This window comes from Struthio camelus, chromosome 5, assembly GCF_040807025.1.
Source record: "Struthio camelus isolate bStrCam1 chromosome 5, bStrCam1.hap1, whole genome shotgun sequence".
NCBI lineage: Eukaryota > Metazoa > Chordata > Aves > Struthioniformes > Struthionidae > Struthio > Struthio camelus.
In genome coordinates, this window is record NC_090946.1 from 57,880,531 (window position 1) to 57,907,775 (window position 27,245).

General features: G+C 46.5%; 1 protein-coding gene across 2 annotated transcripts; it reads right to left on the minus strand.

Moving 5' to 3' along the window:
• Window positions 1-716: 716 nt before the first annotated feature.
• On the minus strand, window positions 717-26,951 carry NEK9 (NIMA related kinase 9). 2 transcript variants are annotated; one of them, XM_068946591.1, is made up of 22 exons: window positions 26,336-26,951; window positions 25,078-25,255; window positions 21,975-22,030; window positions 21,015-21,085; window positions 18,979-19,084; window positions 16,194-16,325; window positions 15,127-15,237; window positions 14,463-14,527; window positions 13,443-13,493; window positions 12,150-12,342; window positions 10,763-10,907; window positions 9,639-9,839; window positions 9,192-9,238; window positions 8,036-8,191; window positions 7,541-7,649; window positions 6,774-6,935; window positions 6,245-6,415; window positions 5,951-6,010; window positions 5,154-5,344; window positions 4,553-4,717; window positions 3,630-3,842; window positions 717-3,250 (listed from the first exon to the last, which is right to left on the minus strand). In XM_068946591.1, the coding sequence occupies exons 1-22, from the start codon at window positions 26,522-26,524 to the stop codon at window positions 3,128-3,130; spliced, it is 2,895 nt and encodes a 964-aa protein (XP_068802692.1). In that variant the 5' UTR covers window positions 26,525-26,951; the 3' UTR covers window positions 717-3,127. The 2 variants fall into 2 exon arrangements, with proteins under 2 accessions (XP_068802692.1, XP_068802693.1); XM_068946592.1 differs by lacking the exon at window positions 26,336-26,951 and adding an exon at window positions 25,989-26,013.
• Between the last annotated feature and the right edge of the window lie 294 nt (window positions 26,952-27,245).

The window sequence follows — 27,245 nt, forward strand, 5'->3', positions numbered from 1 at the left end:
TTACTAATAGCTTGGCCACAGCATAAGGCTCAACACAAAGAGATTTACCCTACTTCTTTGCTATCGTGATTAGTGTTATCCTGATACTACTCAGGCTATCTTACTCAAGCTGGCTCAGTTTCCTCTTCTGCTACTGCAGTACAAGCCCATTCTCAGAGACATACAGCATTTTTATTTTTTTTGAATCTCTTGTGAATTAGAAATCTCTCACCCAATTCTGCCTGTGAAGGCATTTCATAATTTACTGAAAGCCCTGATAACAAGTGAGAAGTGACAGACATAAGTACAGTGTGCAAGAACAGCTAGCCGAGCAGGTGTCAGCCAGGTTCTTGCTCCAGAGACTAAAATGCTCAGCAGAAGCTGTTCTGAGAGAAACAGGTTCTTCCCTTTGAGCCTGTCTCTTCCTCTTACTCATTTCCCACTTGGCACCAAAGCTGTTGTAAAACCAGCACATGCTAAAGCCCCTTGACGTCACTAGGAGAAGATGAAGCAGCAGCAAGAGAAGAAAGGCTTAAAACAAAAAAAAACAAAACAAAACAAACAACACAACCCCACACACAAAGGGGCACAGAACCTGACGTTTTTTCCACAGTAATGAACCTGCAAGCCCTTGGCTCTCTTTCTGTAGGCAAAAATCAAAACATAACTCCAATATCCCAGCTGTTTATATGCATACTCCCCCTTCCCGTCCTGCAGAGAGTCAGAACACAGGAGAATGAGTTTAAACATTTATTTAAACAGAAACTCCAAACCACTCCACCCTTTAACCTTTCAAAAAAAAAAGACAACGACAAACTAGTTTTTCAGCCAGAGTGTCAGAGCAGGCATAAGTTGTGTTCCACTATAACAATTCACTAGCAATACTAGCAGGAGACTGACACATATGGAGCTAGCACTGCAAGAAGGGGAGAAGTCACAAGGGTCTGAAACTGCTCAAAGGCACTTCTGCCCACTTGCCCTTCCATTTTCAGCCCAAGATGAAGGTGCTGGCTTTAAACTGTTTTTTTTTTTTGGTTGCATAGCTGGCTGGTGTGAAATCTGTGGTCTGTAATAGGCACAACCTGGATAGCGTGAATCCTCTAAGGCACATATGAGATTGCGGAGCACAGGGCATCCTCTGTCAGGGACCCTAATCCTCCACTAGATCCAAGGGGAATCCAGTCTGTGCACCTAGCTTCCCAACTGCAGAGCATTGAGAAATGAGGATAGCAGTGCACTGCAGGAGAGCGACTCCCATCTGCTCGGTGCTTGCTTATTGGACACAGCTCAGCTCTTCACTCCTCAAAGGCACTGCTGCGACATGACTGACTCATTCATTTCCAACAGCAACAACAGCCATCAAGCTGGGACCCTAACCTGAGAACTGGCTCCAACACACATGGTGGAAAGGAGGGCAGAGTCACAAGGGCAACCCAGGAACGTGGCCACGCCAGGGCACAACGCTCACCACCTCCCAGGAGGACTGTCCTCCTGCCCTTCCTTCAGCAACGACGGACAGACATACTGGTTCTATCCTTGCCCTGGACACTGCACTGTAGAGACTGCACTTGATTGAGCTCTAAGATACTAGCGACAGGCACCAGAGAAAGTTTTTAAGGAGCATAAATTACAAGCAGAATAGCTTGGCATTCACCTCTAGAGACAAAGGGGGAACGCTAGGTCCCCAAGAACAGTCTCTCAAAGGAAAAGGTCTAGGAGAGGGTGGTAGGACAGCCATCCCCAATAGACCCAAGGCAATTATAGTGATGGGGATGATTTAAGGATAACAAAATCACAACCCCACTCTCACAGCAGCGGTGAGAGGGACTCAGGACTCCTTAGACTTCACGTAAGGTGGGGGGAGGCCAGCTGCTCCTGGGAGACCCACCAATCCCCCAGGCTTCGTTCAAAATCAGTTTACTGAAAAAATTTAAGGGGAAATAAAATTAGCCTCATTATCTAATAGGAAATGAGGAAATTCTGAGCATCAGACCATGCCTCTTCCCATCTCCAATTTCTTTGGGAAAGCCTCTTGCTTCTAGAAGGAGGGTGAATTCCAGCCAGAGACTTGATCATCCACAGTCACTGGGAAATACTGCATCCTGTGACCACGGCATTAATGACTTATTCTGGGTAGGAAATGACATTCCAGCTTCATCAAAACACTGAGTGGAAAAATACTGATTCTTCCCACACTGAGCATGGGTGCCAGGGGCTGAGCAGAACAGAAGCCAAGCAGGGGGCAGCTATGGACTTATGCCAAGAAACCAGAAGCTCTGGCACCCAAACCAAGTTGAACAGCTGGAGGAAGAAATGGGCGATTTAGTCTGAGACCCAGACACTCGTCATCCGGTTAGAAAGCAAGTGGTCTGAAATTGAGTGCCAGAGATCCCATCTCAGACAGTCCCCTCTGCCGCTGCTGGAAACAACACCTGATTCACTTGTCTCTGTGCAGTGCCTGGAAGGTGGAAAGCTTTAGGCCCCCAGAATAAAGCCTTTAAACTCTCTCCATACTGGCCACTGGGCACAGCCATGAGGCCAGAAGCTATGTCTCGAGGCCAGGGACATGCTGTCTCCTGTTATCTCCCTAACGGGAAGATCTCCACTGCCTCCAGAATGAGACGTTCTCTGCTCTCTCTGCCCCTGAACAGAGGGGAACAGCCTCACTGGCTGGGCCTTACCACATGCTAGGGAGAGGATCCAAGTCCTTCAACCCTCTAAAGAGAGGGTAGCGAGCGTCAGGGTTCAGCCTGCTTTGGTAAAAACATGTTTCCTCCTCCTCACACCTAGAAATGCAGTGATGAATACTGGGGTCCCAAAGGCAGCTCCCAGGAAGCAGTGAAACAATGAAAGGGCCACAAGCTGCTACTGGAGCCATCGCCATGATGGGGCCGTTCTGCCTCATGTGCAGAATTGACAGATGAGGTACAAAGAGGAGCTGCTGCTGCTTCAATCACTGAGCTGGCCTGGAGCTCAGGGGCCCTCCCCCTCTCAAACTCACTCCTAGTTCATATCAAACATACATGGGTGCTGCTCTGGAGCCTCCGGCCTCGCTCCTTGTCCGCGAGTGACCTGAAGCCAGGAAAGCCGCTCTCTGCATTCGGTTAGTGTGCTGTGAAGTTAGATGGATCCCAGTGGGCTCAGGAGACTAGAGGCTGGAGCGGCACGAGTCCGTTCCCAGGAGACACCAGGAATCTGAATCCAAGTCAGGTTTTGGATCTACTTCCATCTCCTCTTTGGCTGTCTGGGTTCCTTTGGAATGAACCTCTACCTGTCAAACACAGAGCAACTCTCAGATCAGCTCTGAGACTGGCTGCAAAGAAGCTAGGAGCTGCACAAGGCAACTCCTGTTCTCCACAGCCATCCGGGACTCTCCACAATATCTGACTACCAGTAGTAGAAATAAAGGAGAAATAAAGGGGAATCCCAAATCCCTGAAGGGCTGGGCTGTCCTCACAGGAAATTAACTTCTTGGCTTTATTCCTGTTATTACTACCAGAGCCTGCATCAGCAGCTCCACCAAGCTTTGCTCTAAGAGAGTAGACTGTTAAGAGCTGCTTCCTTTTCTGCAGCCTCCACAGGAGCCAGGATCAGGGTCCTGAGCCCTCAGCACAGGCATGCACCCAGAGCGCCAGCTGATGGGTGCTCACCTGCTGCACTCCCTCCGTCCCCCGGCAGAACCTCTGGAGCTGTGCGTTCAGACGAACGGTTTCCTGCTGCAGCTTCTTCTGGTCATCCAGACACTGTAAGACCAGGCCCCGAAGGTGCGCCACTTCTGCTTGCAGAGCGTTGCACATGCAGCCTGTGACAGGAGGCACGGCCTTCTCTCCATCGCATGGCAAGGCTGGACCCAGACAAGCGGGCTGCAGAGACACAGAGCGGAATCAGAGCAGGCTTGCGTGGAAGGGAACTTTTAAGCCAAGCGTTGCATATGCCACAAGAAGAGACCATGCACAAAAGGTTATCACCCCAGCTGAGTCCTGACTTTCAAAGCATCTAGCAGCTAGACTCTTCACTACCAAGTCACTATTTTCCTCCTTTTTCTGGGAAAACTGATCTTGTGCTCCCATCACCAAAATCCATCTGGTCTACCCCCTTGCCTCTAAGACTGGGATCTGCGCCTCCTCCTGGGACAGATACTCCTGGAATAAGGCATTCTCACAGGTTGCAATTTCTCAGTGATTTCCTAGTTAATCACTCTTCCTTTCTATCTCACAGCAATTTACGTTTTTCTAAATAAATTTTTAACTTTTGGTAGGCTTCTGGGCCTCAGGCTTCTACATTTTCAAATGCATTAACTACATTTTTCCTCAGAATCAATGTCCCCTTTTTTTTTTTTTTTTTTTTAAATCTGACCAAGCCCCTGCTTCATGTTCTAAACCGCCTTGAATTGTTCTCTTCACGGTATTTGCAGCATCATCTCTGATTATCAACACCCTTCTTTTGCTCTTCCAGTTGAATTAGGCCAATCCAACGCTCCCTTCCCAGCTCTCCCCATAATTCAGACGTTGCTGTTTATGGTCCCAGGACCTTTTGGCCAAGGTTTCACCGTGGGAGACTTAGATAATGTTACCCAGGCCTCTGTTTTGGGCTTGTTGAATCCAGCAGACTCCTCAGGTGCCACTTTGAGTCCTTGAAGTTCCTGGTAAGGGAGAGTCTCCTTTTCAGGCTCTGAAGATGCCATGCTCAGAGGAAAGGGGCTGTCAGGCATGGGGATGAATTCAGCATTCTCCAGCTCCTGGACACACCAAAGCAGCACTGTTAGGCCTGCCTGCTTCTCTGCAGCTGACTGAAGTCTCCTCAGCCAATGCACCAGCACCCTCTTCTGGTAAAAAAAAGGCAGCTACGGCTAAAGGTCTTCACACAGGCACAGCTTGAAGTGGGACTGGCAAGCTGGCATCACAGAGCAGCCAGGTCCCCCGAAGCCACCAGACAGCTCAGGCAGCAAGGCTGCCAGCCCACGCTCTGTTTGCGGAATCATTCCAGCAGTTATTTCAGAACAGGGGGCACAAGCTGGCCAGGAGGGCGCTTCTCCACCCTCTCTGGTGAAACAGAACAGGAACTGCGCAGGCAACTCTGATAAACTCCTTTCTGAGCATCCCTTACAGAAAGGGTCCCTTGCTTTTCCCCAGCCTTGATCCCCATTTTAAGGCATTTCTGAGATACCACATTACCTTGCGCAGCCAGCCAGGGCAGGAGCTGCTGTCAGCACTGTCGTTCCCTTTAGCTTCTGTAGTACTGATCCAGCCCCCCATCCCACGATCTGCTTCCATGGTTCCTCGAAAGCCTCCGCTGGGATCAGGAGTCTCTGTTTCCCGTTCATTTTCCTCTTCCTCTCCTCCTCCAGTTGTGCAGCTCTGAGCCACTAATAAGCAACAAGAAAAGCGACAACTTTACATTTTCCCTGTTTCTGCTATTCCAGCAACCACAACTGTTGCCAGCCCTCAGCTAGAGCACAGAAGATGGATTCCCCAGAAGTTAGGGCTGTACAACCACGGTAAGCGCACATGATGGTAGCATCTCCCTAGACAGTTACTTACCTCCTAGCACTTGCTGCAGGCCTCCCCAAAACACCTTATCTGCAATCTCTTGCAGCTTCCTGGCCCCATCCCTCCCACAGGTCCCTGACACTGGACTCCACCTCTCCTACAGTTGTCCCATAACCCCCCCCCCCCAGCCTTACTCAGCTCCCTTAGCGAGCCGCTCTCACTGTTTCCACGACAAATTGACACTTCTCACTACAAAGGCCTTACTGCTTTTCCATGTTCCCTCCCCTGTTTCGGGTCCCTCCGTTCTCCCCAGCCTTTGCCCTTCCCTTCCCGTGCACTGCACTAAACTGGATTTCCTCCCTTCACGTGCTTCTGTAAGGCCTTTTAAAGGCAGAGAAGCCATGCTGCAGGACTGAGCTGCACTCAGTCACAATAACCACTGATCTGGCTTAACACACAGCTCCCCAGGGCTGGTTACTCACCAGTACCAATAGACAGGCCGCTGCTGTTGGATCGGATGGTTTTAGAGTTCAGCACCTTTTCTGCAGGGAGAAAGAAAACACCCCTTCAGTTACAGGGCCACACAGAGAGCAAGGGAACTCCTACAAATGGCACAGGATAAAGCCAATGTTGCAGTCTGACACCTGAGAGGGGCTCACCTCATTTCCCCACAGCAACGTAGCCTGTTCCCAGGCAGGATTTATAGGCTAGGCCCTGGCAAACAGTACATCATCATAACCTAGCTCAGGAATAATTCATCATGGACTCACACTTACCAACAACGATGATGGTGTGCCAGCCACGACATGACAGGTCGGGGACATGATGCAGAGATCCAAATATTGGCCGAGGCCATGAGGTACAAATATCTGAGCCATGAGCTCTCTCAGTTGGTGTCATCGCCAGACGCCCATTCCCACCATTGCCCCAGGCAAAGATATGGTTGTCTAAGGAAAGAGAGATTCAGGAGCCTCAAATCACTCTCTCCCTGTCAGCCTGTAATTGTTACAGGGATCTCAGCTTCTCTGCTGTAACTGCTATCTCAAAGCATCTAATCCACCAGCTCCAGTTTGCCGGTGGGAGAACAAACTTGATAACGACTCTAACATGCAGTCTCCAAGCCAGCACTCTGCAGCCCCAACGACAGCAAATGCTTGGCGCTGCACTGGAACAAGGCATAGGGGCCCAGTCTGTGAGGATTTCTTTATTCCAGTGCAGTGCTGTGGAAGATGGTCTAAGAAACGCCCAGTGGGAGCCAGTTAACCACCCTGTGCAAAGGAACCCACCTCACAAAGACCCACTCACCGTCAGTAGCAGCTATGGTGAATTCATCTCCACATGAAACCCTGATCACCTGCTTACCCCCCAAGGGGCCTCCCAGCAGGTTAATTCCCAGGCGCTTCTTATAGTCCCCAACACCAAGCTGTCCACACTTGTTGGAGCCGAAGGTCAGCAGGCGGCCTCGCTCTGAGAGGAGGAACGAGGAGACAGTCACAGCCAGGGCCCAACTCTGGAAGCAGCCACGCATGCAGAGAGCTAACAGTAACAGCCCATGATTTGAAAGAACTCTACTGAGAGACCAGTCAGGCTGAGAGGGACAGTGCCAGCCAAGAGGAATGGCTTCAGCTGGGAAACGCTTCCCCAATTCTTTCTCCCTTTGCTTCCCTTTTCTGATGCTAGGAGGTAGGTCTTCTCCAGCCCTCTGACCAAGTTTCACCTTGCCCAAATGACAGTCAAAAATATTTCCTCCACTACCCCAGAGCATAATTCTTCCAAAACCTCTTTTTTAAACTAATGTTGCCGCTTCAGCTGGCCAGGAGGTAGCACTCCTGAGGAACAGTAGTCCTGAGTTCCTGGGCCAGGCATGAGCCCTGCTACCAAAGTGTAACCCTCAACAACAGGATCCTTGCCTTGATACTGCGGCTTCACCCAGAGAAGCCAGGCTGAAAGGGCAAAGCTGATGTAAAGCAATCAGGCAACCAGTATCCATTTGTGAACACACTAGCTTAGAATTCCTTTCTTTGGCTTCAGCCAACTAGGACACATCCCTGGGGGCTGCGAGTAGGGCTCACCATCAATGGAAGCTGTGTGCGTCTTCCCTGGAGAAATGGTACGGATCTTGTAGAAGGAGAGCTGCTTGGCCAAAGTAAGGGAAGTGGTGTAGGGCACTTCACAGTACGTCTGAGCAAAGACAACGTTTAGGTAAGCACAGAGCGAGAGACCACACGTTCATCAGCTAAGGTCTACTCGAGGAGGTCTTGATAGATGAGTGTTAAATTAGACAGCCCCAACACAGCCATGGGAAACTCCTGCCAGATTCCATGTCACCCACGTGCAAGTTACCCTGCAGCAGGCCATTATCTGTTTTACCTCAGCTCTGACATGAGCCCGCAGGGCAGACAGGAAGCTGAGGAACAGTTTGCCTCTTCTCACGGTACCATCCTCTTGGACTGGAAATAAGAGACTGGCACAAAGCTAATGCACTCCCTGTCACTGCTGCGGGACCTCTATTTCCCCATACACTACTGACTGCTGGGAGTTGGAACCAGGGACCCAAATGCACTTACATCATGGTTAATTATCCCTGATGTGCACTGATTCAGGCCCAGCTTGTTGAACTCGTTGAGTCCACACGCCAAAACTTTGCCTGTCTGGGTCAGCAGGAAAGTCCCATCACAGCCACAGTGAACAGACACAATGTTCAAGGTCTTTGGAACATCCACCTACATAAAAGAAACAAATCATGAGAGAGTTAAAACCCCAACACCTAGTGTGCAGAAGGTGGGCCCATGGAAAACACGTATTGGAATAAAGCAGTGGTTCAGCTAGCCTGAGCACTGACAGCACCTAATGCAGCTTCTTCAAATGAAGGCACAATATCATAAAATCTATAGCATACTGAGAAACCCCAGCCACAATACAGAAATTTAAGATATTTAAGACCTTGTGTGCAGACACTTCAGAGCAGAGGAACCAGAAATATGGTGCACAGGCATCCCAACAACTGGGGTCTACAAGCAACAGACTCAGTTAGCCAAGCAGGGCTGGGTCTGCGCTATGTGAGTGCGACGCTGTGTGACTGCAGATATATAGCTTCCAGGCACCAGCTGCTAAGTGTGCATGGTGCTCTGTGGACCCGGTAGTTCCAGTTGACATGAGCCTGGGAGAGCCCGGCATGCATGTGCCAAGGTATGATGTAGATCTGTCCTGTAGAACACTGCCAGCTAAGAGGAACATGAACAGGTTAAACCTGGCCCAAGTTTACTGTTTCCTTGCTGGTTTCTAACCTGCAATGAATTATTACCTCTTATTTCAAATAGGTTTAACTTTCAATCCATATTTAACACATCATGTCAAATTCAAGGATTCACAGTTGTCCAGAATGCTGCAAGTTTCCTCTACAGATCTGAGCTATGCAATTCGGTATCTCCTACTGTGACCTCTACAACGTTCTTTAAGTTCAGCATTTCCACTTTCAGCTTGGAGATCAGAGCCATGAAGCTCCAACTCAAGGTGTTAGCCAGTTTGGGAGTGGCATGTCCCTCTGCCATGATCTCTAGGGACAAATGAAGCCAAGTGAAGCGTGTAAGTAAAGGTAAGAACCTCACAAACTTTGTGATACCTCAGAAAAAGCACCTTCACCTCAGACAGTCAATATTTCAAAATGGACTAATTTGCATTTATGCCCACGCAGATTTTGGGAAGAGGCAGTCAAAGTCCTACCTTCTGAGGAGTGTAGTGATCTTCTTCTGAATCCAAACCCAAGCGCCCTGCATCAGAGAAGACAATGCAGTGAGAAATGGCCACATAAGGTACCTGCTACAAAGAAATGGTTTGTTCTCTCCCTAGTACCAAAGGGATCTCCTCACAGCACTAGAAACCTGCTCCCATACATCCATCATTGCCTGCCATTCTGCATGATAATCCGTCCCCACTCACAGAATGACTGCCCTACTCCCAGAGAAGCCACCCAACACCCTACAGCTTCCCTGAGTAAAGTCCCAAGGGCTCAGCCCCAGTTCGCATTCTCACAAGGAAAAAAAAACCCAAAGCAGCAACCCCAAAAAAACAGACAGCCCTCACCCAGGCCCTGCATCACACACCTGCACCACGCCACTTCCTGGAATGGGTATGCCCCAGTGCCATTAGGTTCAGGGACACTCTACCTACCGTACTCCCCACAGCCCCACGTGTAGACTTCTCTGTTCCTGGTTAGAACTGCCACATGGTTATCTCCACACGAGACCTGCTCCACAGGATTGGTAAGAAAAAAATCCAACTGCAGGGGCTCAAGCACTTCAGAGCCATAAGTTTTGTCAATGCCAATGCATCCATAATAGTCCGAGCCAAAGGCATACACCTGGCCCTCATCTGCAGGACATGAAGGAAGCTCAGTCAGAACACAGAGCTTGTATTAGCTTAATATTAATCTCTCAGGACATGGCAAGAGTAACCCATTTTTTGTAATCACCCTCATCTTCAACGCAGAGGAGTGGCATCAGGAGACTACGGAGACTCTTCTAGTTCACCTGACGATGCACAACCTTATGCTATGACCTGCAGCTTTTGCAGGCCACCAGTGTCACAAAATATAGCGCTGAACCTGCCACCTTTTGTAACAAAAATCCAAAGATTGACCCTGTGGCTTCCTAAGTCCCTGCCACAGCACCCTGAGCATTTGAACTCAGCTCTGTCAGACTCTGTTTTTCCAGAACTGGCAGAGCAAGCTGGAAAATCTCTTGCTGAGAATTGTTTTCATGGGCAGAGTAAGATCTCCTGAATTCTCCTACAACAGGCAACACCATGGTTCACATATCCTCACCAGGTCTCAAGATTTCTGAATTAAATAGCAAATCTCAAACCCACCTCGCATTTCAACCTTGGGTGCCTCTATCCTCAGACAGATCAAGAAAAGTCTCACACACATTTACAGTCTCATAACTTCAGGCACCTCTGTCTCTAATGTGGGGCATATGTAGAAGCAACATATGCAGCGGTAAGAGCAGGGATTCCACACAGCCGCAAGGATCTGCGCTTAACACCCAGCTTCATCACCAAAAAGGGGCACATCCTCAGCAAAACAGTCACCCTCCCTAGGGGGTCAACATCCTCCTCTGTAAAATAATGGGGATCTATCTCCGCTATTGCGCCTATTATCTGCAAAACTGATGGTAATTAAAACATGGGACTTTCTCTTTGTGCACAAAGTTGCTACACTAATCTTATTGTTAAGGCAAGCCATCTCCACAGCACAGCAAAGTGAGGGTCCACTGTGGTCCCCTTCCAGCTCTCACCTGTTATGCAGACTGTGAAATCATCTCCACAGGACACCTGGCGAATGGCTTTTCCCTGAAGCTTTTCTACATGCTTCGGCTGCCGGTAGGAGGCTTTATCTCCATGCCCCAGCTGCCCATGTAACTTGGTGCCCCCTTGCATATTCTGTAAGACAGAAACATCTGTAAGGTTACGTATCCACAACTCAAGAGATAGTGCCAATAAGTACAGAGCTTCCTAAGAACAACAGAAAAGAGCAAGAGAAAGTGTCTTAGCTATCCTATGGAAGAGGCATAACAGCAGGCACCATTTAAACGGCAGCACAGACTTTCAGGCGCTAATGACAAGTGATCCAGTCTCAGGCCACCAGCTGAAGGGTCTAAGAATCAGAGAGGAATCCCAGCTCCTTCCTCGCTGCACTCATCTGCCAGTATGCCAAATGCACTCCCTTGCTGTAGGACTGCAATTCATCCTTCAGCTTTTTTACCTACATTTCTATATCCTAATAACTGCAAAGAAACCCGTAACATGAAACAAATGTCACTGAAGAGGCGTCAGGTCTGCGAGCAAACCAAAACAGCTCTGAGTAGTGCTGAAACTGAAACTAAAATCTTCATAATTTTAAAACAGTCAACATTTTCAACAGCCATTCTTGTAGGAACACCCAGAGAACGGTCTCAAGTTGCTCCCCTCCAATTTGGAGCTCTTTCTTCTCTCACCCACCTATCAGTGTTTCCTAATCTTTCCTAACATATTCTGTATCACCAATACAAAAGCCCACGTAAGCCTGGAGATGCAGAATACCTCTCTGTTACTGACCATATAAACCCAAGATGACTGGACTCAATTGTTTTAAATCCATTATACGCTACCGCTTTTTGTTCACTTTAAGCCGTTGCAGATTTTCCACTCATCATGGAAAGCGCTTGTTTCGTACAGGACAGCTCGGGCTACATCCACAAGTTGCTTCACAGGTGACTTCTTCTATATTACAGTGAGGTCACCCATCCCATCCTCTACGATCTTGGAAAACTTTCCTCAAAAATACACAAGTCAACAGAGCATCACAATGCCTCCAGTGCACTTCTAGTGGTCAGGAAGGGGAAGAGGAGATGTTTCACTCTGCTTCTGGGCCTACAGCTCCACCACCTACAAGCCTCGAGCACACAGCAGATCTCCAAAGCACTTCCCAGCACGATGGAAAACTTCTTCCACAAATACATTTGCCTTGGGAGATTTGGGTAGCCCCCAAGCAGATTGCCTCCTCCGTGACCCAGCGTTCCCTGCAATTAAGTTTCTCTTTCCAAGCTGTATACCCATCTTCTTCTAACAGGCTCACGAATGGCCGGTGGTGGATTTGGACTCTTCTCTCCCCCTTTTTGCACTTCTGTGGTTTCTCTCACTTACCACCCAGGTGTAGAGCTCCTTCTCCACTGTCACCACAGCAAAGTGAGTGTTACCAGCACACACCTGGCGTGCACTGCAGCCACTTTTGATGGCATCCAGCTTCTGGGGGGTGGACTTCCCACCTCCCCAAACATACACCTCGCTAGTGCGTGAAGTCACCACCGCAATCGGAGCCTCATTCATGGTACTTGACCTGCACAAGACCCACCCCCGCAAAACACACATGCATTTAATAATGAGTTTATGATCACTGTCACCACTCTCCTACCACATGCCACCAATTTTCCCGAGCCCAACCAGCAGCCCTTCAAAACCACTCATGGTTTTTCTTTTCACCAACTGCTTTCTTCGTTCAGAAATTGTGAGGCCTGAACCACTATAGAGAGACTCGGGAACAAATCTGTCTCAGAGTGGCAGAGAAAGGAGCCTCCAGCAAGCATTAAAAAATGTCTAGAATCCAATTCAACGTCATTTAAAAAAAAAATAGGCTTTCACTGAATAGCCATGGAGCTATTCTCATCTGTGAAACGTGAAAGCCTCACATAGTCATGAAATCTTGCTCAAAACATGCAAGCACTCCAAACCGTTTAGCTTCCCTCGACTTCCTCTTCATTTAAGTTACAGGCATTCCATCTGAACGCAAAAATACAACTCTCAGGCAGATTTAAAAAAAAAAAAAAAAATCAATCCAGAAGCAGATTGAAAAATTGAAGTTGTAATCAAAGCAAACAGTTTGAACAGCCCATGAACTGAACAACCTCACATGACGTGCTCAGATAGCAATTTCAAGTTTATGAGGAGAAAAAAAAAAAGAAAGGTCAAATGCTATCTGATACTTCAACAGAAAAACACTGTACCTCTCATGGAACCTATATGCCACACAGAGCAACTCTGCTTTACAGGCTGGAAATCAGAGAGAATATTTCCCTACATCCAGTTTTATGAAATACATTCATATTAATTTCACATTCATTATGAAAGACAGTCAACAGTCAGATAGTCATATTCTTCCTGTTGAAGGGAACCTGCCTGAAAGAAGGGATGTGAAAAGTACCTCCTCAGCAGGATGGACCTGAGGTAAGGTTCCAGTCATATGTACAGGCAAGATATAAAAGGCAGAGTAAAGCTTGGGACAATAACCATGGAATGAGCATGTCAAATTCCTAGCATTTATCGCTCTTCTAAAGTACACTATTCCATTAAGGTTGTCACATTCTAACAGTCTCCGTAAAGTTCCTCTCTGGGGAGTTGTTCCTTCCAGTCTTCCTTTCAAACACATGCCCAAATAATTACCTTGGTCGCTTGTTTGGCCCATTAAGCAGTGTGACTTTCTCTTCCATCTCCCTGCCAAAAGAGAAAAAGCATTTTAGGAAACAGCAGTGCATCTCCCAAAGCAATTTACTGACAAGCAACATACACAGACTGCTTTCCCTTTCAATAAAATGCTGCTTCCTCTTGGAGGAAGCGGGGCAGCTGTTTACCAGCTCACAGCAACACACAGTAAGTAGGGCAGAAGTAATGTGCCATAAAAGCTAACAAAATTCCAGGAGAGCTAGTGACAGCCAACTACATATACACCAGAATTTGGCCAACCAATACCCATATTGTATGGCCTTAAATGGCTAAATGTTATCAGGATTTGGGTTCTCACATGAGCAAGACAAAACTCAGCAATTTTGCTGCCCTCCAAATAAAACAATCTCTGCATAAAGAACTAAGTCCACTGTCCCAAAGGCAGCCAAAGTGGGATCCAAACAGTCTAAAATCCTGATCCATCTTTCATAGAAAGACACTGCACAGAGGCTGATGGTCGACCTGAGCTAAAATTGACCATGTTCAATACGCTTCCTCAGGAAAAGGGAGGGAACAAAGGGAGAAAGTGCAGATCTAGACTCATTGCAGGAGTTCTATATTACAGAAGACTTTTTCCAATGATCATACAAGGATCTAATGGTAACCCTTCATTCATAGGGATTTAACTTGAAGAGTAAAACCTGCATTCTTCAAAGGAGCCTCAGAAGGGGATGCCTCAGGGTTCTCAGTACAACAGCTGCTGAGGCTGTTGGGATGCAGAAGCCCTTCCCACCCAACCCACGTGCCAACAGACATAGGGATTCATCAGAAGACAAGACAGCAAAAATCCACTTCCCTCCTAAAGTGGATGAAATCTGCTTCAACAACCACCTCATGCCAGGCACAAATTAGTCTTAGCACTTTGCTTCAAAAGCATTAACACCACTAGTTTGCACAAGCCCTCCTGTTCTCCCTGACTCCTCTGGCTCACCCAGGTCTCAGGCAAGACTATATGGTTACCTCCTGCGTTTGCTGAGAAGAGGCTGTTCAAGCAGTTCATCTGCAGTAGGTCTCTTCTCCGGATCCTGAAAGAGGTGAGCAACAAGTTATTCCCTGGGAAAAGCTCATCATCTCCAATGAAATCTGGGGCCAGAAGACCTCGTGCAAGGTTGCACGGTCTTCTTTCCCTGACTCCTTTCACAAGGGAAAGGAAAGAATTAAATATTTGGAATGAACAGCGATGAATGCCAGGAATGAGCAGTATGGACTTCCACACTATGAAGATATCCATACTGTGCTTGCTTCCAAGAAATTAATTCCCTACAGAAACACAGAGTCACGGTCAGAAAGCCAGAACCTTAAGAGACTGTACTGCACTGAACTGATGCTTCCACTTTCAAAGTGCTGCATAAGAAAATGATCACTTCAGCCAGCCCATAGAACAAGCATCATCAGAACAAACCCAGCACCCCTCCTAACCCTGCAGGACCAAATAGCATCTTAAGAGGATGCTTTCAGACGACTGGAAGAAGCTCAGCCTTAGTGATACATCACGCCTCAAAGATATTACCTTGCATCAACATCTCTCATGCGGAAACATGCATGTCACTCCCCTCCATCCCTGAATGGCGTGGCTTAGGCAACTCAGCAGGGGTGTCTGAAGACCGAAAAGTATCTCACCAACCTGATCAAGGCAGCAATTGACCATCTGGATCAGCTCCCGAGAGTATATAGTAGAATCAACCTCCATGGCGCGGTTCCCCTGTACAATCTTGACACAAAGGTTCAGCGGATTCTAGGCAGAAAACAGAAACCAGACGTAAAAGAATTGAACTGGACAATGCGTCCAGTGGGGAGAGATGCTAGAGACCATCAGCATTTACTCTCTCCTTCCGTGATCAGAGAAAGGACGTATCTTTCTTCTTTCCTACCTAGGAGGTTCTCCAGAAACCTAGTAATTATTTCTGCAGATGTGGTACCTCTGATAGCTAGGACTTGGTGGCAAGATCCACCTTTTTGCCAAATTCTCTAGCAGTGGAGGAAGGGTAGGCTCCTCTCTGCACAAAAGCTCCTATGCAGCATACTACCATTGAAACACTGCACAGCAGCACAATTACTGGGAACTTGGCAGCCCTCATGACAGGAAGGCAGGAAAGGATGGCATTTTGACATAGCTCCTCAAGGGTGACAAAATCTTGCACCAGGTCAGCTAGCTGCTCCCCCCATCTCGTGGCACATGCTGGCAAATCACCTATGCCAGTCAGCAATGCTCCCTCTCACCCTCTCAATGCCAGCTGACCACACTGCTCTTGCATTCTAACTTTGGATAAGGGCAAGAGGATTAGATCTTACGAAATCCAAGGCTGGAAATTTTCCCTACAGAACGCTGCACAGGAAACCCATAACTACCAATGCTGAACCCAGACTACCGGATCACAAACTTCCTTCTTCTGGATGAAAGCAAGTTTCACTCACAACAGTGATACAAGCAGCACAGTTTGCACTTCTGTATCTGATAAACCCAGTGCTGCAGACAAGGTGGGTTTGTCAGAAGTTGGAGAGGTATTGGAAGTGCAAGGTAGGGGAAATCTTGCATGACTTTTCTCTGGCAGTCCCAGGCCGCTGTTTTCTTCATCAGTGGATTTATCAACAGTGAAAGAAAAACAGGAGTTAAGAAAAGCTACGAGTCAATTTCGGATCTCAGGGTGATGAAAATCAGGGTACTCAGTCCATCCTGGTTTGCAAACTTACTGTAGCATCAAACGTCCTCTTCAGAGTGAGAAGCTCAAAGATGACACAGCCCACAGCCCAAATATCTGACTTGAAGTTGTATTTCACGCCCTGGCAGAGTTCTGGGGACATGTAGTATGGAGTTCCCACCAGCTAGGAAAAAAAAAAAAAAAAACACTTAAAAATTAGCCTTCCGTTCTGGAGCTCTGCATCCATCACGTAGGCCCATGAGTATCAGAGTGGATGCAGCTGCAACTCATCAGTCAAGAGACAGACCATACACCTCACCAACACATGCTAGAGGGAAGAGAGCAAGCACATTTCTTCCCTTCCTACCCACAAACTTGTGCCTGTATTTCTTAAAAGATCCCCAGCACTACTCTGCTCAGATTCTGATGTGTTATATACTGCTCTATTGAGTAGTAGCCATGAGAACACAGTGAGGACTTGCCCCTCTTTTAAATACCTTATATTCAGAGGTAATCAGGGGTTCAGGTAGTGATCAGACATATGGGAACCCTGAGGAGAGGCTGAGGGAAAAGGGATCTAGCAGAGCTTCCAAATGCAGATGCTAGCCCATGGCTGTGGAGCCACTCTGTCTGATCACAGGGCACTACCAGGAGAAAGGCCACTTTGTCTCTGAATAAAGAGGGATTACTTTTGGGCCAATAAGTAAAAAGCTGGCATGAGTCCCATCTGAAAGACTTTCACTTCAGAAGTGAAGCTTTCCTGAAGAATTGTTTAAATCAAAAAATAACCCCTCCCCCTAAAATCCAAAACCCCACCACTTAAATATGGAAACCCTCCCAGCTACAACAGAAACAGCGGCATAGCTCAAAGTCACAACAAGGAGACACTGAACAAACATGATAAAAGGTGCAAGAATGAAGCTTCCAGATGAACGGAGCTCACTCCCTAGCAAGGAGTTAGATAGCGGAATAAAATGAAAAGTATAGAATTTAGGAGAGAGGGAAATATTTATAGTTGCCCTCTTTTCAGCTCTCTCAGCAAAGCCCCAAGGACTACAGAGTTGGCCTTTCATTAGCTCTGCTAGTACACCAGATACCTAAAGCACACATTCAGAATCTATCGTCTACCTTCCACTTCCCTTTACACTGCACAACAGCTAGAGCTACGTTGAGTCCTAATCACAGGAAAGTTTAAAACCCCACCTAGCTGGACTATCACAGAGAGAACTAGGACACTGCTCTTAAACCTTTAAGAATCATGTAAACTTTTTAGAAGAAAGACACAGACATATTTTCTATATCATCCTCCTTGACTTGGAGCAAGCGTGGTAAATGAAGAACTCAGCATTTAGTAAGCAAGAAGTTAACATTTTACAAAATCATAGCTTGACTGTTACAATTACAACCTCTGTAATGAAAAATATTGACAATAACATGTTATGGACTTATTTCACAAAGGATGTCTTCCAGACTGCCATTGGTCATTAGATCACAAATTGAGCAACTAGGCTAGAGCACAGCAGCATATACAGAACTAAAGATGGTTAAAGTACTTAGTTCCAAAACGTTTATCAATGAAAAGGGGGGGGGGGGGGAGGGAGAAGTAAACTTGCACGTGTAGATGAAGACACACAAGACAGACAAAAACAAAGCTGGAAATTCACAGCACAGACAATGCTTTCTCTGACAGCCAGAAGCCCATGAAAAAAACAACATACCAGAAATGGTTTTGCTAGACCCAAATTTAGCAAGGACTATACGCATAACCCTTGAGCTCCCACTTATTATAGAACTGCACAATAACACTCATGTTCTGGAAGGAGGTGATGAGCGTTTAATTATGAATCCTATCAGGACACCAACAGTTTGCATTAAATCTAATAATAAGCCCCGGTAAGGGAAAAGTGCAAGCTGGCTGGCATCCTAAATATAAAAGCCTTTAGCAAATCGGAGCTCCAGACAACGTCTTCCCTTTCAAGTCTCCTGCTCACAACAGAATTAATGGAGCTGGGAAATCCAGGCCAAGGCATTCAGGTGCCTGCAATACAGTTTACCCTGTACGATAAGTCTGGGTGTGAAACTGCTTTCTGGAAGGGTCTGGAACAAAGCCAATCTTGACAACCTTCTGGTAGAATTAATCTCTTCTGCAAAGCTTTGCCCCTCTCACGAGCATTACCAATAAACCACACACTTTGTTACCAAAAGGAAAGTGAGTGCATCTCTTGCTTCTTTGAAATTCAGTTCAGAGCCTGAATATCAGGGAGAAAGGACACATACCTACAGCACAATGCAGTGTTAGGCAAACATATCCAAGCCAGCTCAGACCCAGCAGAGGCAAAATACACCTGGTAAGCACAACAGCATGCCCAAACTGATTTGACTTGCTAAGCCAGACTTAACTACCTCAGAGGGAAAGCTATATGGCATGACTATACTATTGCCTCTGTCCATTTGGATGGTATGGATGGCCTTCATGTTATGCAGATTCACCTTTCCCTGGTACCTAGTTGTGGTACTTCCAAAGAAGAGCAGTGCTCCCTGATATAGCTATACTGGCTCTCGCACAATTGCATGCCCATAGTGTCATTTATCTTTAGTCTGTTGCTGCTTTGCAGAGAGTCCGATCTTCAAAAGATAATCCGGGAGCAAGGATAATTGCTGGCTGCAAAACATCAGCAAATATGTCTTGTAATGGATACAGGCTAGCTGGTGGAGAGGCAAAGAAAGAACAAAGAAAACAAGCAGCAAGAAAACTACAGCATTTCTGGTCTTCTGCAAGGCATGCAGAGGTAAAAGGAAAAAAAAAAATCTGTTCTGCATACAAGGTGGATACTCACAGTCTCAGCCATAGAGTACTCAGAGTTCAGCTTCTTTGCCAACCCATAGTCTCCTAATTTAATCAGGTTTGCCTTGGTTAGAAAGATATTTAATGTCTTTATATCTCTGAAAGGAGAAAGAGAAACGTAGACATTCAAATATATTTCCAGATTGCACAGTTGTCCACACATTATCATCCTTTTTTCCCCCCCATGAGGTAACTTCTGCTCTATCAGAGCCTTCTCATACATGTAGCTCTCCAAAAGCAATTTGACCCCAAGTACTGAGGTACTAACTGCTGCAACCTATGTTTTATCATATCCCCACACAAACACAAGACTCCAAAAAGCTCAGCCTCCAAACAGCTATGTAAAGACCACAGAGCAAAGACGGTTCTTTTCCCTTCTCAACCCTTTCTCACATGAAGGCCATTGGACAAGTCTTATTTTTCCTGTTTTTATAAACAGACCAAAGCCAGATATCTCTGAGCTCACCAAAATGTAAGTATATGCACGAATGTGCATGTAGGCAAATATATATATGCACATGTATAAGGACACACACACACACACACAGTGTGAAACAGATACCACTCTAGAACTTAAGCATAACATCCTTCTACCTTATGCCTCAGGCAAAAGTCTTTGTAACACGATATATCATGCCCAGAAGGTCAAAAGGCAATGACCACTAAAATGCTGAATTCCAACACTCATTGAAAACATTTTGTCCCAGACAGAATCATTTATATTTAAAGTTTCAGAGATCAATACAAGAGGCTGTAAATACAGTGAGGAAGCCCCTGCAGAATACACTTCCCATGGCCAACACTTCATAACATCCCCTTTTCCTAACGTACCATCAACAACTTCCCAGTGCAGATCAGGACAACACCAAGTAAAGCAGCACTTTGCATTCATCCACTTGGGGCATCGCAAAGTCCTGGGTCACTCTGACAATGTCTGCAGCAGAAGGAAATCACTGCAAACATTTAAATAACTCTTCAATTTGTTATTATGGAAGGATTTGGGGCCACAGGTGTTCCTAGATTGTGCACCTTGCTGTCAGGATGGGTAACAGAGGTGGTAAGCAGGAAATCATTGCAAAGCAGGACAGACATGACATCTGCTTTAAGTCAAAAACATATGCATTGCTTTGTTGAGCATTAGGCACCAATCCCTCATTTGCAAAACTCTACCAAAGATCAGAATGGCAGCAATCAGGATGCTATCCCACAGAAAAAATCCTCACGCAGCTATCCTCATTAGTTATAGAAGGATGCGGCCCACCACACAATCCAAGCATGCTGAAAATAGCTCTCTACATGCGCGCGCTCCCCAGAACACCACGGCCTCTTTACTCTGCCCATGCATTGGGCACTCTTGAAGCACACATAAGCAATGAAATGTACCCCTCCCAAACAGAAAAGGGCAGCAGAAAAAGGTAACCAGCTACTTATTAAACTCTCAGAGTCAACGTCAAAATCACCACGACCAGCTAACAAGCTATAATACTTCTTTAACTAACAGGCCAAAGAAATGGGATTGAGCCAAACGCAGGACAAAGCTTCACCTGGCTGGATATTACAGCAATGCACCAGTGCAAAATCTTCACCACTGTCAGCCTCCAGGAATTACATGAGGAGGCACATGTGATCTGCAGCTATTACTTGTGAAGCGGGAGGGAAATACCCTCAGCCATTGGGGACTGCTCCTTCTTACTCAAGTTAGCAAACATCATTTATGTGCTATGACAATAAACAGTGAATTTACTCCCTTCCTATACAGATTAACCTTTAATTCACAGAGCTGCAGCATCACACAGGTAGTGATTCCATTTTTATATAAAAAAAATTTCTTGCATAGTACAAGTCAGTTTCTAGCCAAGAAAAATTTGTGATAGAAATGATATTTAATGTCTGAGCAATCCAGCTACGTTTTAAACAGAGAAGCTCAGTGCTTGCTTTAAACATAGAAACAAAGGCTACTCAAAGGAGTTCTGCACTCACATCTGCGAATCACTATTTCGCCTCAGCTTTATTGCATGCCACACTTACCTGTGAAGAATTCCTGCTCGATGAATGCAGCTCACAGCTGACACAATTTGAAAGAGATACCAAATCACCATCTGCAAAGGTAGGAATAAAGCCTTATGTGAGACTCGGAGAAAACAGGTGCACCTGACATAAAGAGGCACAGCAAGAAGGCCTATCTGTACTGTTTAGATGCTCTTTTGGGAAGTACGTAAATTTGTCATTCCTTTGGGAATTTCCTGTTTCAGATATCTCTGAAAAGAAGGAAATTCCAAAAGGCTGCTTGTTCTAGTGCCCTTCATAGTGTCTGCCCTGATAAGTGCTACAGAAATCACAATTCGTTAAGTGAAAAGAAATGGGAACAGCAGCTAACGACCATCTGCAAAAGATCCGCAGCTGGGCTCTCTAGAAAGAGAACTTTGACCATTGGAACTTGGACCATTTTATATTCACCATGAGCCAGGAGGCCTTACAATTAAAAAATAAAAATAAAAAGGAAGATAAATAAGTGTAATCATTACAGCATGACATAAAAGCAGATAGCAGAAAATAAGCAAAAAATAAATAAATAAAAGAAGAAAAAGAAAAAGGAACAGGGAAAAGTCCATGGTAACTACTAAATGAGGCTTACTCCAAAAAGAACCTACAGAATGGCTAAAGAGTGAGAGAAATTGAACAACAGTCATGAAGAAACACAGAAAGAGATTTTAAAGTGAAATGTTAGCCAAGACAATAAGGTGAACAAAGTCAGTTAAGCTCTCTCTTTCTGTAATGCCAGAGACAGCCAGAAATGAAAGGAAAAGGTTTCTGATAATCCATAAATGCTTGCAGTATTCAACTGGAGAGCAAGGATATCAGTCTCCAGACATACACAAAAATTCCCCCACCATCGCCGCAGAAAAAGTATAATATAAATACTCGGATACACAGCCAGATCCCCACAAGAAGTCAGCCCCACTGCTCCCTCAAACCAGTCAAAATTACCTCTTCTTCAAATAACTTGTCTTTCTGTCGCAGAATCTTATCGTAGAGGTTCCCTCCTGTAATTATAAGCGAGTGAGAAAGACAGAGAGCTTCATCTTAGTTAATGGCAGTTATTCTGCTGAGAATACTCAAATCCCATAGGAGATGTGATGGTTCATCCCAGCTCTCTCTCAGCACTCTTCACTTAAACTGGTCAGACACTCACGAAATTAAGTTCTTCTTCCACTAAGAACTTCACTGGCATATCTAAGCTTAGGCAGAGATCATTCTTTTTTCAACATAACCATTCGATATTCTCTGAAAGATGAACCAGAAAGAAAGGCTAGCAGTCCCTACTTTTTCACCTGTCAGTGCTTCTCGGGATATGCAAACATTTATAGCCTGTACAGCAAATCATGTGAGATTGTCCTGCTAAGCAGGACAAAAAATTTTTTTTTTAAGCAATTACAAGTCCAGAGAAGTCTCTGGAAGCAGCAGTTACTGCCTTTCCATACTTATTGCCCAGCTCTGACCTGCCCATTTCCTTCATCTGCCCTGCCAAACGTGTCAATGAAGAATTCAAAAACAGGGTTGACAACAGCAGTAGAACCCAAACGGAAGCCTGAAATCAGCAAACAGCCTCTTCAGGGTGCCACAATTTCAAGACTACAGACTGAAAAAAAAAAAAAAAAAAAAATCAGGAACTAAAAGAAATGATGCACGGATTGCTGCAGGCAGAGAACAGTAAAAGAGTCCCTGCCAGATTAGAATCTTACTAGTAAATCCCAAATCTCTGATCACATCCTATTAGCTGTTCCACTTCCCAATTACATACATTATGTCCTAATAGTGATGGAGCAACAAGCCCCTGTTCCACTCCTATAGGAACGGCGCAAGACAGTTTTCTGCTGTGTGTTCTTCCTAAGTCTGTCAAACTGTAGATGTCCAAAAAAGATAGCAATGGCTCCTTTGCTTCCTTGGGGGAGTATTTCAGGCTTCCACGTTAGGAAGATTTTTCTGATATTCCAATTGCTTATGTTCTTCTCATTCAGCCTTGTTACAACCTCTCAACGTTTCTTTTTCCTGCCCTACGTTCACGCTTGCAAGTTATGTGTAAACAACTCTTTGCATTCACAAATTAACCAAAGTATTCATTTCTACCTTTTTCCATGACTCTTTCCTCATGATTCAGACTACACAAGCTTTTAGTGATTTCTGTTCCTCAACTCTGAATTTATTTCATCTTTTCTGCAGCTTTTCTGAACCAAAGTGCAGCATGCCAGGTGCCACATCACCAAGATGATATGCCAGGAGAAAACTTAGTTCTCAGCTCAGTTAATCAATACCTCTAGGCATATACATGCAAAGATATATACGAAACAAAAAAAAAAAGGATAGTTTTACATACATATGTACATATTTACACACACACACATATATATATAAATAAAAATCAGTCTAACTCTTTGACTTCCTATTTTTGTCTTCAATGCACCTATTTTATAGGCTTTTTCTTCCCCAGAACTATTACAGATGTATTCACTGACATTATTCCATAATAAATCCAAGTCTCACGGTACCACTATGTACAGACCGTACTATAGGCAAATCACCAATTTAGTTTCCTCATCTGTGAAGTAGGGAGAATACTTACCCAAATTTGAAAGCTTTTTCTAAATCTCAGGAAGAGACATGCCAATTAAACAGTAGAAACTTTCAACATCTGGCTATGCTTTTTGTCTCTGCTGTACTTTTGCATTCTGAGACTTGTCTGACAGTGTCCATTCTAGCCTTACTTTAAAAACTACCTACCTTGGACTCGTATACTGCAAAAAAAGCTACAAAAACAACTACTAACACAACCATTCACAAAAACGACACCCATAATTCTAAGTCACGTTCCATCTTCTCATGCCTCTACTTCTGTACCACCTGCCTGGACTCGGACATACCCAGGTAATGCAGGCTATACACTCATCTCTCGATTACCGCCCCAAAGTAAAACAATCCGTTTTTGAGACATTAACATACTTACACAAACGTTAATATTACATGCCTTCTCCCAATGTCATCACATGAATTTATAATAGCCCTAAGCATAAGCCCTTTATGAGGCAACCAAATAACTCACACAGTTTGTTTAGTAATCCTAAAATAAATGGAGCATCAAAGAGCTAATGTTTCCCTACTCCGGCTCTGGACTCCACTCTCCATAAGAGCAAAAAGTGACAGACTCGAGAAGTGAAAACAGCTTTGGCCAACCTGTCGAGCAGCAACGCAGGTTCCTCGCTTGACACCCTTCGAAAACATTCTGTACAAGTCCTCTGCCCTCCCCAGCCTGATCCAGCAAAAGCTGTTTGTCTAAGATGATGAAAATATGACGATAGCCTTTTCCACCAAAAAACCCGTCTGATGACATGCCAAGGCTAAACGTAGCCCCCAAACACATGCAGGATACCAGGGGAGCTACTCACCCAAAGAGGCACGCTATACTACCCCTTCTTCTGGGAAGCATATTGTAGATCTAAGTAGGTAACCTGTTCTAACAGTGTTAGCTGTATTACTGCTTCTTCCAGCTGCCTAAGAGCAGCCGCAATTCAGTCCCTCATATCGAATCCTTCTGCCTCCCCATCCCAGCAGGGACTGGTCCCCCTGCAAATGCCAAATAACATCCCTTGATCTGCTCTTGGATAGAATTTGAAGGTTTTCTCCACCACCAGGACCGTGTTTTTCCCTAGCAGTAAATGTAGACGCTGACAGCGTCAGGCAGGAAAGAGACCTGATCACACTTGGCAAGCAGATTTTCAAGCTTTGATTTGTAATTGTCAAATAAAGGGGTCTATAAGCAACTTTACTAAAAAATCGCCTCATTCTGTACTGGCAGAGAGGCCCAAATATCCTCATAGTCTTTTCCCACTGCTCTCCTAAAAGGACCAAGCAAGGCACATTAGAAACGTAGATGAACAACAAGTCTCAGTCTCTCCTTCAGCAGCTACACGACAAAATTCATCTCCACTCCTCTGCTCCCTACAGGATACTCAGGCAGTACTCCCTGCAGGTTCTGTAGGAGGGTAACTCAGCAACGTGGCAGCCTCCTTTTCCTAAGTGGGAGTAGGGATCTCACCATTACAGTACTCCAGCTCAATCAGCAGCGTGGTGTTATCCATGAAGTGATTGTAGTACGCAATGATGTTCTCATGCTGCAACAGAGCAAGGATAACGATTTCATTCAAAGCATCACGACGCTCCTTTTCTGACAGCCGGGTCAGGTCCACCTCCTTCCACACTACAAGTGAGTCATCCTGAAACACAAAAACATTTTTTAATTAAAAACACTGCTTTGAAGAGAACAGTATGTGCCTTTATTGCAGGAAATTAAAATTTCAGGAAAGGTAAACAGAGTTTCAGCTTCTTACAGATTTCAGACAAAGATTCTTCACAAAAATAAGTTTGAGGTTTTTTGTTTGATGCTAGGAATAGCAGCCTGAAGCCATCTCTCTAGCTGGCTGGCACTCTCTTCGAAAAAAAGGGCTACAAAGGTTTCCAGTGAAAGGGCACAGAGTTCGTTTTGCCTCAATCAAAACTAAGCATATCCTGTTCCAAGGCAGGGGGAAAAACAGTTTATTTCCAGTCCTACGCTTGTAGGACGTTGTACAATACTAGCCATTAGGAACTCCAAAAAAATCATCATCCTATTCCTAAAAATCATCAAGGAAACGAGAACAAACTTAGTTTGCCCTTATAAGCCCCCCCCCCCCCCCCACGCTGTGAGGGACGCTCGGAGCGATCTGTCAAGCGGACAGCGTTCACTTACGACTGTTCGCGCTGGGGCACCTCCGTGTTCCTTCCCCCAGAGGAGCTACAGATTTTCCCTTGGGAACCCACTCAAGCGCTTCTCTTTGGCGGCCGTTAAAAACCCCACAGCTCGGACCAAATGAACGGGACAGAGCCAAACGACTTGGGAGCGAAGGAAAGACTGGCCCTTCAGCAGTTTCACCTGGTCCTGCCGAAATTCTGATCGCGCGCCAGAGTTACCTGTATAAGATGCCCCCATGTCCTCTGTGACTGGAAAAAAAACCGCAGAAAAATCAGGCACCCGCCAGCGTCAGAAGAGTCTGAACACCTCCCTGCGCAGCTCTACGGGCAGCGCGCAAGCGGCTCACGGCCCGGCCCGGCCCGGCCGCCGCCGCTCGGGCCCCCGCGCGCCGCCCCGGCAGGGCCCCGCCGCCGCCCGCCTGCCGCAGCTCCCGGGCGGCGCGGCCGGGCCGGGCCGCCCTCCGCCCCGGAGGGCCCCGTCCGCGGCGGGGGTTGGGGAGAAGGAGGAGGAGGAGGAGGGAGGCGCAGGTGGCCTGCCCGGGGCAGCGGCGGCGCGGGCAGCCTACCTCGGTGCGGCGGTAGAGGGTGGCCTCGCCGAAGGCGCCGCGGCCCAGGATGCGGATGGGGATGTAGTGCAGCTCCTCCTGCTCGCCGGGCAGGCTGCCGCCGCCGCGGGAGCCGCCCCTGCCCGAGGACTCGCTCCCGAAGTCGGAGCTGATGGAGTCGCAGTGCCGCTCGTACTTGCCCAGCGACATGGCGGCGGCCCGGCGGGGGCTGAGGCTGCGGCTCGGCTCGGCCCGGCCGCTGCTCAGCGAGGCCCCGCGGGCTCCATGTTGGCTCCCGCCGCCGCCGACCCGGAACCGCTTCCTGCCGCCGCGCTGACCCCCGCGCTGCCGCCGCCGCTGCCGCCGCTGCCGCGCCGGGCTGCGGCCTGCAGGGTGCGCCGCCGCCGGCCCGTCCTGCTCGCCCGCCTTTGGCTCCTGCTGTTAGGGCGGCGGAAGAGCTGCGTGAGCTGCCCGGGAGTGACAAGAGCGGCCCGGCCGCCGCCCGGAGCCTCCTGCCGCGCCGCTGGCGCCCTCGTCCCGTCCGCTCGACGCCTCGCCGCAGCCTAAAAAGCTTTCGTTGTCCTAAAAAGCTTTCGAATTATACTTTGGTAATAAAAAGCGTCTGAAGTAATTGATTCTTATCAAAAAAGTTGTTACTTTTTTTTTTATCTCACAGAGATGTTAACTTTTCTTCTTACTTAAATATACTACATGCTACTGAAAAATAATTGCTATGGGGAAACATACTGATAGAGGTTCACAGTTGTATCCCAGGCTTAAAGATCTGCTAGGAAGATTAGGTCGTTTGTGATGGATACCCATTTTACACAATTAACAAAGTATAACTGTATTCCTTACCGTGCTATTCATGAGTCACGACATTTTTCTCTAACCAAGATGAAATAAACTGAAAGCTTCATAAATAATATTT

Bases quoted from the DNA above. Each gene is read 5' to 3' on its own strand.
- NEK9 (XM_068946591.1), bottom strand. From the start codon at position 26,524: ATGTCGCTGGGCAAGTACGAGCGGCACTGCGACTCCATCAGCTCCGAC. The intron at 10,908-12,149 runs GTAAGTGAGAGA...TCTGTCTTACAG, and splicing joins AGGAGCTCTACACCTGGGTG to AATATGCAAGGGGGCACCAA. The intron at 6,936-7,540 runs GTGAGCCCTACT...TCCTCCTCTCAG, and splicing joins GCACACAGCTTCCATTGATG to AGCGAGGCCGCCTGCTGACC.